General features: G+C 35.1%; 1 protein-coding gene across 1 annotated transcript in view; it reads left to right on the top strand.

Annotated features, from left to right (window-relative positions):
* Positions 1-6323: 6323 nt before the first annotated feature.
* Positions 6324-13357, top strand: part of LOC107484988 (uncharacterized) — a gene marked incomplete in the record, with an annotated part of 15037 nt that continues 8003 nt past the window's right edge. The window contains 12 exon segments of the mRNA XM_052260326.1: positions 6324-6845; positions 6938-7047; positions 7257-7329; positions 7428-7489; positions 7830-7971; positions 9834-10049; positions 10190-10256; positions 11366-11765; positions 12117-12264; positions 12363-12523; positions 12958-13057; positions 13299-13357. Coding sequence (XP_052116286.1) covers positions 6705-6845; positions 6938-7047; positions 7257-7329; positions 7428-7489; positions 7830-7971; positions 9834-10049; positions 10190-10256; positions 11366-11765; positions 12117-12264; positions 12363-12523; positions 12958-13057; positions 13299-13357 — 1679 coding nt within the window.

Below are 13357 nucleotides of genomic sequence, written 5' to 3'. Positions count from 1 at the left end.
ATCCGTGACACTCATCATCATTCTCACCTATGAACGTGCGTGACTGACAACCACTTCCGTTCTACTTTAGGCCGGGCGCATATCTCTTAGATTCTCCAACAGAATCTTCGTGGTATAAGCTAGATAGATGGCGGCATTCATGGGGATCGGGAAAGTCTAACCTTGTCTGTGGTATTCCGAGTAGGATCCTGGGAATCCAGAAAGTCTAACCTTGTCTGTGGTATTCCGAGTAGCAGTGACAGCGCATAGGACCATTTTCCCGAGAGGATTAAAAGTAGCCATTGATGATGGTGATGCCCTACATACAGCTTGCCATGGAAAGGAGTAAGAAGGATTGGATGAAAGCAATAGGAAAGTAGAGATTCGAGAGGATTCTAGCATCTCCACACGCCTATCTGAAATTCCCACTATTGATCTACATAAGTATTTCTATCCTTTTTTATTTTATTTATCTTTTAATTATCTAATCCAATTACATTTGACCCTATGAATCCACTTAACTGAGATTTACAAGGTGACCATAGCTTGCTTCATACCAACAATCTCTGTGGGATCGACCCTTACTCACGTAAGGTATTACTTGGATGACCCAGTACACTTGCTGGTTAAGTTGAACAGAGTTGTGTCCACACATAGTTGAAAAGCAATGAATTTTACAAAATACAATAACAAAGGAATCACAATTTCGTCCACCACCTGAGCAGCGCGAAAGGAAAACCAAGAAGCCTTCCCTTTTAACCACCCGGGTTTAGTCAAAACGAACAAATAAAAGAAGACCTTAGTAAAAGGTCGGACCTCAAAATCCCGACATAAAAGTTAGAAAAATTTTAAGAAAGCCCAGGAGTTCAGATAAAGTTGAGAAGGGACAACATCACAAGACCAAAGAATATTTGTCTCAAAGTCGGTAAAGGAGAGTGAAACGCCTAATTTGGAGAAAAAGCAATCATATGCATAAAAAAGGGTGTTCCGACTTATCTAAGGGAGGAAAACAAACTCTCTCCTCGGGATCGGGTACCATTAATTCATAATTTCTCTTATCTTCTTTGTTCTCAGATATTCTATGGAGCCTACAAAAGACCTCACAATATTTTTTTTTAACTATGGGGACACAGGAAAAGACAGAAGAATCTACACAATTTAAGAGGCTAGGGAGAAATTTAGTCGACATATTCAGAATAACAGAGCGCGACATAAAGGCTACACCTACAAATGCAAAATAAAGAAGCCGTTACGAAAAGGGCTCGGACGTCATCCAACACAGGTCGGGCAAAGACAAATAAAACCAATCAATGCAGTTTCAAAGTTCTTCTACATACAGAAAGCGTCAAAATGGTGTCACTCCTATAGTAACAGTAATGATATCATCACATAGTAGCAACACCATTAGGGACAATAAGAATGCAACCAAAAATACAACAAAAAATGGTTTCAAATGACTACAGCTCCACAAAGATAGCAGACACATACCCAAACACTCTACATCAATCTCAATCGATGAAAAAGACCAAAAAGACTTCTTAGCAAAAGTAACGCAACAACATTTAAACCAAGTCAGTCAAAGCAACTCCAAGAATAAAAAAAAACAAACATATAAGCATCGACACCATTTTATCAGGGACCCCTCAGAACATTCTCAAGTAAATAGAATACAAAGATTATCAAGAAGATAAGATACTAACCTGATAGGGAGAGGGGCACGTCAAACAGCAAATCACAGACGATCCTCTTCGTTAAATGTAAGGTAAGATAAAGAAAATTTTGGGAAAAAGAATCGCAAAGTGAACGACTAAAAGAAATGAGAGAATTTTTGTGGTAACAAAAGGTACTTTGCAAAGAAGAAAGCAATGGAAGATTTTCAGAAATGTGGAAAGGGGGCAGAAGAGCCAAGGCACTTTTATAAGAGACAAGAGGTAAAATGGCCTCATAACTCCTCTTTAAAAACGTGTGCAGATCATAAAGAAACTGCCGCGCAACGTTCGCCTCGCATTAAAGGAAACAACATTCAAATTTTTGAAAAATAAGTCAAGTACCCAACCTCTAGAAGGTGGAGTACCCGATGTCGAAACAAAAGGCCACGAATTGCTTGAGCTCGACCTATTGAAAGCTCAGGACTCAAGCAGGAGCATTGTTCATGTCCTGGCACAAACAAAAGAACCAGACCCAATAAGGATAAGAGAACCAACTTAAAAAGGAGGTCTCTGACCTGTACCCGACCTATTCAAAGAGGTCGGACACCGCAAAGGAGTACAGCTCTACTTGCCCAAACAAGTAACTGCCTCCACGGATCTCTCCCGCGATCTCTATCTTCCCCTAAAAGATAGATTCCAACAAATTCTCAAGATAAAGGAAATGGTTATCCATCAATAAAGATGGAACTACTCCAACAAAGGTGGCTACAAGCTCTACTATAAATATACTGACACTCTTTAGGTTTAACTTATGTTCTAATTTACTAAAAATCTGCCTAAAGCCCTTGCTAACTTAAGTATCGAAGTCTCTTGCAGGTACCACCCCCACCTCCTTATGAGGAACTCGGACAGTGGCACCCCGGCACAAGAACAAGTCGGATGCTGCTTTACAAGGAGTCTGGACCTTATTTAAGCCCAAATCAACATTTTAGGTAACTCGCAAAACAATAACTAACTTTTAATTAAAAAGAGTCTGACCAAATTAATCTTCTCTAGTGGATTCATTCGAATGAAAGTGCACAGTAAATACTTACCTTTTCCTTTTGAACATCCTCCCATGTAAAGTAAACGGAAAAAAGACTTGTAAGCTTTGATTTATATCTTCGTTTCATCCTTCCAAGTAATCATTAGTCTATCCCCTTGATCAATCAGATCCACACGAAACAAAGCCTAAAAACTAACACCCTTAATCAACCTCTCCACATGTGACTTATTGCTTTTGGTTTCACTTGGATGATACAAGATCCAATCATTCAATTTGGAAAGGGAGAGAATTAGAACTAAAAGAAGATTCAGGTTTGAAAAGCACTGGTATGATAGAGAGGAGGTATTTGTAATTGTTAAATAGGCTTGGAACTTAAAAGTTGAGGGCTCTCCTATGTTTAAATTTGCTGCAAAGTAAAATTACAAGCATAGATTGGTTGATTGGATAAAACCAGTAGCTTCAAACTCTAGGCAATAAAATCGAAGTATACAAATGGAGCTAGAGGAAGAGAATGGAAAATGGGTGGATGTGGATGGCATAGTAATCAAATTATTAGAGGATAAGTTAGAGGAGAATTTTGAGCAAGAAGAACAGTTTTGGAAGGAGAAATCGAGAGTGTAATGGCTAAATTGGGGTGACAAAAACACACAGTTTTTTCACTCTAAATTTCAATCAAGATGCTAGAGGAATAAAATTCAAGAACTCGTTGATGAAAGTGGTAATGTGGCCTCGGATCAGCAAGGAATTGTTGCTGTAGCCCAGAAATATTTTGTTAATATTTTCATCTCGGTTAACCCAAAGAAGCCTACTAAAGTTCTTAAGGGAATTTCTACAAAGATGGATGATAATACAAATCAAATGGTCACTAGACCAATACAAAAAATAGAGATAAAATCAGCCATAATTTTCATTAATCCTTTCTTAGCTCTGAGTAACGATGGCTTCACAGGAAAATTTTTTCAGTTTTATTGAAAGCTGATTAAGAAGGATGTGATATATGTAGTCAAGAGTTTCTTCTCAGGAGGTAAATTGTTGAAAGCTTTCAATCATACAAATATTTGTCTTATTCCAAAAATTATAAATGCTAATCCTATGAAGTAAGTTAGGTCAATCAAACTCAACAATGTATTTTATAAAATCGTTTCAAGATTTTAGTGAATAACTGCAAAGTATGATGAACAATGTATAAGTGATACTCAGAGTGCCTGCATCAAAGAAAGATCGATTAGTGATAACATTCTAATTCTATACGAGTTTATACATTTTTTGAAAAATAAGAGTTATGATGACTATGATTTGGATTTTAAGCTTGACATGAGTAAGGCTTATGACAGTGTTCAGTAGGCTTTTTGTGTAAGAGATTATGAACAAGATAGGTTTTTGCAAAACGTGGATGACTGGATCAAAGAGTGGATAATGATGATTTTTTTACACCGTTACTGTGGAAGGTTGACCTCATGGTTTCTTCAAACCATATAGAGGCTTATGTTAGGGTGATCCTCTCTCTCTCCCTATCTATTTTTATTAAGCACAGAAGATCTTTCTTGTCTACTCACAAAAGAGAATGGAGGCTAGAGTTTTCTAGTTTTAAATTGAATCCTAGATGTCCTAAGGTCAACCATTTATTTTTTGTGGATGACTCTGTCCCTTTTAGTAAGTTGACAGTAAAAGATTGCGAAAGTTTGTTGAAGATTTTACTAGTCTATGAAGAGGTAAGTGAGCAGGTTGTGAATTTAGACAAAGTCTTCGATATTTTTTAACAAGAATATTTCTCCAAAAATCTGAGATCATCTGGTTGCTCCACTATCTGTACTACATGTTGGCTATTTGAATAAATATCTAGGCCTTTTAGTAGTGATTAACAAATAAAAAAGGGAGACTTTTAATTATATTAAGGATAAAGTACTTAAAAAGCTACAGCACTGGAAGATGGTCATCGGCTAATGGCAGAGAGTTATTGATTAAAGCAGTGCAACTGCAATACCTATTTACACACTAAGCTATTTTAAGTTTCTTGAGACTTTACAAAAAAAATTTAAAAGGCAACTATGTTGTTTTGGTGGGGGATAAAAGAACACAGAGGAAAAATTACAATGGGTTAATTGGCAAATTGCTTGTAGACTAAAAAGTCAAGGTGGGTTAAATTTCAAGGACTTTAGGGCATTCAATTTGGCTATGTTAAAGAAACAAGAATTGAGATTGATTTCTCGACTTCACTCTGTAATTCACAGAGTCTATTAAAATAAATATTTCAGGCATTCAAGCTTCATACGTGTAGAATCAGTAATAATCCTTCTTGACCTGGAAAAGTGGTCTTGAGGGCAGAAGGATTTTGGAAAAATGTATTTTTTGGAGGATAGGAAGGGGACATTCAGTAAAAATTATAGAGGACAATTGAATAAAATAATTACAACCAAATAAAATTCAGTTTCTCTACAACACACACAGTCGACCAGTTTGGATTTCTAAACTCCTACTACCAAACATAAATTTGAATAAAGCATTCTACATTAACATATCTTGTGATTCAAACAATTATAAACATAAGCAGTATTGAAGGGAAAGATGTTGTTCTCCGAGACTAAGGAGAAGAACGAAAGCTACTCGGTTGTCGTTGGGTATTTATTGGCCTTCTAGCTTTGTCATGCTCCAGTTGAGTTCTTGTCGGAACACTATAGAAGAAAGGAAGTTTGAAACTCAATCTGGAATTTAAAATGTCAGTTCAAAATTAAAACATTTCTCTGGAAGGTGATACATGACGAATTACCAGTTAAAGAAAGATTACATACCATACTCAAATCGAGTGAGTTTAATGTGCAATCAATGTGAAGTAGCAAGTGAATTAACCATTCACCGTTTCACTCCTGTACCTATATTCAACGAATGCATGGAGAAAAACAAGCTTGCACTAGACAAATCAAGAAATGGAACACATGAAGATGGTGGTTATGGTCTTAAAAATAGCTCCAAGGAACCTTAAAAGCCAAAGAGACAACCCATTTTGCAACAACACTCATATGACAGATGTGGAAGATGAGGAGGAAGTTGAGACTCTTTGAAGCAAAATTCAATATCCCCAAGAGGTAGTAACTATTGCAAGATCTAAAGCTTCTAAATTCGCGACAGTCATCCATTGAGGAAGCATTTTTATCGCCCTTTCCTTATTCACTTTACTCTTTCCTCTTCTTCGAAAATCAATTATTTTCTTTTTTAAGGTATTTTCTTTTAGATATTTTTTAATTGATTAAAAATATCTATTTTTAGTCTTCGGCATAAGTTCAATGCGAATATCTCATTTTATTGTAATAATAAAATTTATCTTTAAAAAAAATTGAAGAGAGTTAAGTTTTCAAAACTTTTCTTTATTTTAAATTCTTTTTAATATAATTTTCTTATAAAATCAAGTATGTTAGGTTCATATTAAAAGTCAATTGTAAAATTAGCATTTGTATATAATATATGTTGAAATATAAAATAAACATTACAAATGAATTAAACTATACGTAGTGTATATATATTTTTATAAAATTTATATAAAAGAACGAAAAAACATTTGTTTCAATAATTGTTTGTTACCCCAAAAATTAAACCTTACCCATCAATAAAAACATTTACTTTGTGCTCTACTTTCTCCAAACCATTGGGTTACAAACTTGCATCCTTTTACACACTTGCAATCAAGGAAGCAAATGTGAGTTGGCAAAGGAAAGGGTTATTGACGCAGCAATGAGTGAAGAGTGTGGTGGTGCAGTATATAAATGGCCGAATGGAGAACACCCCAAAATGACAACGCTCTTATTCACGCTCTGTCCTCTCTCCCAATTTTCTTCCTTCTTTCCTTCAACGTAGAGAACACACACTCTCTCACTCGCGAAGCTCACACTCAAAAACTTCCATTTCCTCCAACCAACTGTAAAACTATCCACACGATCACTCATATAAAGCACATTCCATAATTTTATATTTTCACAAATCCCGGACACAGTAGAGAGACAGAGAACGGGGGAGGGGGATAGTTTCTCTATACGGTGATGGCGGTTTCAGGTTCCGACGTGGCGGCGCTGTACACGCTGCTTTCAAATTCGATGAACGTCGATCAACGCCTCCGTGGCCCCGCCGAAGAAGCACTTGCGCAATCGGAGTCTAGGCCCGGCTTCTGCTCCTGCCTCCTTGTAATTCCTTCCTCTTTCTCTTTCTTAGGGTTTCGATGATTGAACTTCGCATTGTTTCTGAGAGTTTCTATTTTTCTTTGATGGAACTGCAGGAGCTGATTATGGCAAAGGATTTGGCGTCGCAAAATGACGTGAGATTGATGGCCACCTTATACTTCAAAAACAGCGTTAATCGCTACTGGCGGCACCGCCGTGATTCCTCGTGAGTCATTTCTTTTTATTTTTCCTCTTACACTAATGGTTGATTTTTAGTTAGTATTTGGATTAGGTTACTTTTTGTGTTGAGGCTTAGGGTCAATGCATGTCTGTAGCTGATATTCAAAATGCTGCTGAATGTGTTATTCTTCTAAGGATGTAGACTCTATTTTGGCTAGTACGTGGATGGGAATGTGACTTCATTTTTATTTTCAGTGGGATTAGCAATGAGGAGAAAACGCATCTGAGGCAGAAGTTGCTGTTATACTTGAGAGAAGAGAATGAACAGGTGCTTGTTGTTTACTTTTTCTTTGCTGGCTATGATTTGTGAATTTATTGATAAGGCGTAGTCTTACTTCTATTTACTTTCATTTCTGTCAAATGCAGATTGCTCAAATGTTGGCAGTGCTCATCTCCAAAATTGCACGCATTGATTATCCTAAAGAATGGTACTTTCGGTATTTATTTGCTCTAAACAATTCTGCAATTGCAGTTTCATCACCCACTCTCATCATGTTTTTTATTTTTGTTTAAATTTTTTTTAGCTGGGTTTATGGCCATAAGATATTTTTTTTCTCTTGTGGGTTTCCTAAGTTGTTTTTATTATACATTCTTAATATTTGTACAAAATAAGCGTTAGCTTTGTGGAGCATTATCAACATGCAATGCAAAATTGCTTTTTTCGCTACTTATCTCTATTAATTTTTTTGCTTGTGTTTGATTCATTTGATTTAAACATTTCATTAAAAAGAAATATATATCAATGTACTAGTTTTAATGACTTCTCAGGCCAGACATCTTTATGGTATTATCACAACAGCTTCAATCAGCAGATGTTCTTGCCTCCCACAGAATATTTATGATTCTGTTTAGGACTTTAAAGGAGTTGTCCACAAAACGCCTTACTTCTGACCAGCGAAACTTTGCTGAGGTGTGGTTCCTTCTGTCCTTTTCTTCCAGATTTTGCTTGCTTTGATTTCACAATGTTTGCTTCTTTGTATGTTGAGAAACTTCAAACATGCCTGAGACAGTGACATGCAAACCTGAATAACTCACTCTACTAAGATCTTGTTTTATCAAACGAAAAATTTTTAATAGCTGTTATCCGTGTAATGAGATATTGATCACAGACGTATGTTCAACGTCACACCATCATGCATACCCATGGTTTTCATACTCTATTTTGACTTATATCTTTTCTTACAAGCCTAGGTTGAGGTTCTTTTGGATGGGTTGTGGAAGGTTCAATATAGGTATTTCATGCCTCTATGGCTTGTTTCAAAAGACTTTTGATATAGCCACCTTAAATGGCTGAGTCCCAACTATCTGTTACTTCTTAGGTAGCTTTAAGATCTGTAGGAGTTGATTTGTGTTTTGTTCGGGAAGGGATGTGTATCACTCAATCAGTGCGTTTTCAAATTTCAGGCATTTCTGCATGGGAGTGTGACTCATTGCTTTATGTGGATCTTTTCTTGAATTTCAACTAATAGATTGGAAGTTTGGTGCTGACTGTGATAGAGTAAGAGAAACTTTTAAGTGTTCGTAAATCTAATAGAATCCTTACAAGAGAATGACGAACTAGAATTCAGTGCATATGTGGTCTTGAGTAAATCCTGAGGGTGTCCAACTCCAATGGTGTATGTTGCATGTTTTATTTTTATTTCGTTTGAGACAAAACTTGTGGTCTATCTATCTACAACAAGCTAGATAAAAAAGTAGTTAAAATGCCATTGGCATCTTGAGTTTTTTGCCCATTATTTTCCTTTTTGTTAATATATTGCAGCTTTTATATCCATGTCCTATATGTGTTTGATAATCCTTTTGTGTGTGTGCGTGTGTGTGCATTCGTGCACATTGTGTGGGTGCCTGGTTTGCTGCGCGAAGGTGTGCTTGACTTATAGGTGGCATGTATCCATGCAAGTTGTTCTACTTTTGAATGGATCTTGATGAGTTAGCAACTTTGATAAGCTGTGTAGAAATGTGTGAAACAGATGATCATTGTGTATCAAGTATAAAAGTTAATGTGTTTGAAATGGTTCAACTACTAGATTATATGCTTGTTTCAATACACTTTTTGTGATTAATTTATTTGAAGTGCTTTTGTTAGTTTAGTGTGTTTGAATGAGCATCTGTACAAGAAATATTGTATGTCCACTTTTTATGTTTTGATAAAGAATGTCCACTTAATCATACAAAGAAGAAAGCCGTGCCTTTTGAGCTCCCTAGAGAGTGAAGTCTTAAACTTCTATATTTGATTGTTTTTATCTTATGTAAAAACTGGTTAGCAATCTTGATAGGAAAATGCTGAATCCTTTAAGGAAAAGGTACAGAATGTGACTAGGACAATATGGCATTATATATAATGTATGCACTTCATGATATATAAATGCATTTCTTTGCTGGTTTAGATGAATTTAGAGAAACTTGGAGGTACTAGGTAAAAAATAAAAGCTTCTATGAATAACTACATTACATACCTAGCTTGAAAGAAGCATGAGTTGTGTGTGGTGTAAGTTACAGCTTCCATTGGTTCCTTCATATATTATTCTTTTTATGTATTACTATGTTACTAAATCCTATTTTTATTTAGCCTGTAATATTCCAGTCTTATGAGTTATATCATATATGGTCTAACTACTAGGCACTGTGATTGTTTTCTTCCCCTAATGCTTGCATCTTCAAGTTCTGCCTAAAATCTGCATTTGATTGACTAGATATTTTTAGATTAAGATGAATATTTAGCAACCTGTCCTTATGCTAAATACTAAAGTATTCAACTGATTCCTTTGGCAGATATCATCCCATTTCTTTGATTATAGCTGGCACCTATGGCAAAGTGATATGCAGACAATATTGCATGGTTTCTCATCTCTTTCTCAATCCTATAATTCAAATCCTGACGATCAGCATCATGAACTTTATCTTACATGTGAGAGATGGTTGTTATGTTCAAAGATAATACGGCAATTAATTATTTCAGGATTTCAAAGCGATTCAAAGTGTTTTCAGGTAATTATCGGGTTCATTTTATGTCATCATCCTCTAGTAATATATCTATCTTGAAGTTTTTAGTACCCTTTCTTCTTTCTACTTTTCAAATCAACCAATCCTAAAATGAAGGTACTAAGTCTGATGTTACTATTTTACAGGAGGTTCGGCCAGTCAAGGAAGTCTCACCTGTATTCCTAAGTGCACTTCAGTCTTTCCTTCCATACTGTGAGACTTCTATATCCCATCTCATTCGTGTATATTCTTGGGTTTAAGTTAATATCAGCAACTACATGATCCCATTTTTTTAAAAATGAAAACATCTAGAATAGTTTGTTTCTTAATTGAGTCATTCCAGCACACAATAGCATGTTAAGCAATGCTCATGTACATTGTTATACAGTGACGATGCTAATTTAGTCTTTTCATCGTAGCTATTTAACTGGGACTTTATAATCCAAACTTGGTGTGGAATATGCAAATACTTTTTACTTAATTGATATTGGTATGAAAATTTCGTGTAGTTATGGAGGATTTGTTGCTTTTCAACTTTGTATCATACCTCATTAGATAAAGATTGGATGTGCTTAATAAATAAATAAATGTTGCCACGAAAAATGAATTAGGAGTCAAGGCATACTTCACTGATAATATTGGCAATGCATAATTGACAATATATCTGCTTTCTCTTTAATCTAGGGTAACGACATTGTAAACTAAGTTGGATAAGCATATTAATCAGTTATCATGTTAATTAATTTATCTTTTACTTTCAGTGCCTAGAGTCCATTTGGATAACATCACTTATGATTTATGCATAATTTTTCTGTTCTGTATGACTATATCTCATAACTTCTCAAACCATCATGTTAAATGCTTTTTCAGAAGATAAAATATCAAACTTTTCCACATGCACTTGGCAAATACTCAAAAGAAGCACTTGTGTAATCACTATATAAATACTAAATAATTTATTTAAATTCTTTTTGAGAATTTCCTTTCTCATGAGTGCTTAAATAAGCTTGTTATTCAGACAGGTCCTTAGAACCGCAACTTCTTAGGCATTAGCTTTTGGACATCTATTTCTCATATTTATCGACTTCCTCTACTTTTATTGCATGTGAAATGTTAGCTTATTTACTTCTGTGGTTGTTGGAAATAATAATGAAAATATATATGCGTTGTAGTTAGATTCCTTACCAAAAAGTTGAACCCTGAAATTGGACCCTATATGACATCTCTGTTTCATATTTATCGACTTTCTCTACTTTTTGTTGCACCAGAAATGTTAACTTATTTCTTCCTTGTAGTCTAACTAGACATGTCTTTGTTTGCAGATTCATCTTTTGAAAAGAAGTATCCCAAATTTTGGGACTTTGTAAAGAGGGCTTGTACCAAATTGATGAAAATTTTAGTTGCCTTTCAGGGCAGACATCCTTATTCATTTGGCGATAAATTTGTGCTTTCCTCAGTTGTTGACTTCTGTTTAAATAAGATAACAGATCCTGAGCAATATGTGTTGTCATTCGAACAGTTTCTCATTCAATGTATGGTAATGATTAAGAATATCCTGGAATGTACGGAATACAAGCCAAGTTTTACTGGTAGGGTGATGGATGAAAATGGAGTTACACTGGAGCAGATGAAAAAAAACATTTCCAGTGCTGTCGGTGGTATTTTGACTTCCCTTTTGCCCAATGAACGGATAGTCCTCTTGTGTAATGTGTTGATAAGAAGGTATCCACTATTTAGATCCGTCCAGGCTTTATTAGTTTGCCGTGTTTGGTCTTGTACTTTAGTTTATACATGTTAGTTTATGTGTGATATCCACTATTTAGTCCTTCTAGGCTTTATTAGTTAACCAAGGTGCAGTGTCTGACCTAAATAATTGCTTCCAAATATGTTGAGAGTTTGGAAAGCTACACTAAATAGATAGTTCTTCTTTGATTGTTCTTTTGCTTCTTCTAGATATTTTTGTTGTTGTTGTGGACATTGATAAAAAGATGTTGCTATATTCATATATGTGACTTCAATATGCTTCAAAACAAAGATGTTGCTCCTTTCAAATGCTCTTTATCCATGCCACAGGTATTTTGTTCTGACAGCAAGTGATTTGGAGGAGTGGTATCATAACTCTGAGGCTTTTCATCATGAGCAGGATATGATTCAGTGGACGGAAAAACTAAGACCATGTGCTGAAGCTTTATACATTGTATTGTTTGAAAATTATAGCCAAGTAGGTGACATTCAAAATCAAGGTGTCTTGTATTCTCTTGTGATTTTTCAATCATTGACATAGATTAATATGGTTCTTTGTTGTGACTTAAACTTTAGCTGCTAGGCCCTGTTGTGGTCTCTCTTCTCCAAGAGACTATGAATAATTGCCCAACTTCAGTGACGGAAATTACTCCAGTGTTGCTTCTTAAAGATGCTGCTTATGGAGCTGCTGCTTATGTTTATTATGAACTCTCGAATTATCTGAGCTTTAAAGACTGGTGAGTCTGAAGTTATTGGGGTATGTGTAAATATTGTTCTGATTATTGGCGGCACATCCACTGTTTCCTTTCACCTGCCATCATTCACACAAGATAATTTCTTTCAATTATCCACTTGAACTTTTCTGTTTTTCGTTTGGTTGTTTTCTGTTCTATTTGTTTATGTAGGAGCATACCTCATCTTCTTTCTCTTTGAAGTTTTTCTGTTCATGTTCATGAATTTACATTGCCAAAAAATTATATGCAAATTAAAAAATTGCTGATAACAAAGTGATCATTACCTTGAGATCTAAGTGGATTTTATTAATTTATATAAAAGGTTTATTTCATATTTTATTATTGATATTGATACTTTCTCCTTTTAAGGCTTTGATTGGAGAATAGAGTACTCTGATAATGACTCTGGTCTCTTCTTTTTAACAATATACTTGTAGGTTTAATGGTGCTTTATCCCTCGAGCTCTCAAATGAACATCCCAATTTGCGTATTATTCATCGGAAAGTTGCTATAATTCTTGGGCAGTGGGTTTCTGAGGTATATAATTTATTGTGCTGCTCTATGGATGAACTAAATATTTGATGCGTGACTTTCTTTCACAGCCTGATTATTGTGATATGAAATTCAAAAACATTTATATATTAAAAAATATTATTGTATAAGTAGTGAAGTTTTATGGCAGTAAATTTACTTATTTTCTTTATGTCTTAAACCTTAAAATAAAAAACAAAAGCCATTTGTACTTACTATATTGTTGTTGCTTTTCTCTACTTCATAGGTTAAAGAAGATACAAAAAGACCTGTGTACTGTGCTTTAATCAGATTGTTACAGGGAAA

This window comes from Arachis duranensis, chromosome 4, assembly GCF_000817695.3.
Source record: "Arachis duranensis cultivar V14167 chromosome 4, aradu.V14167.gnm2.J7QH, whole genome shotgun sequence".
Lineage (NCBI taxonomy): Eukaryota > Viridiplantae > Streptophyta > Magnoliopsida > Fabales > Fabaceae > Arachis > Arachis duranensis.
The sequence above is the reverse complement of the archived record's forward strand: the minus strand, read 5'-3'. Positions and strand labels throughout refer to the sequence as shown.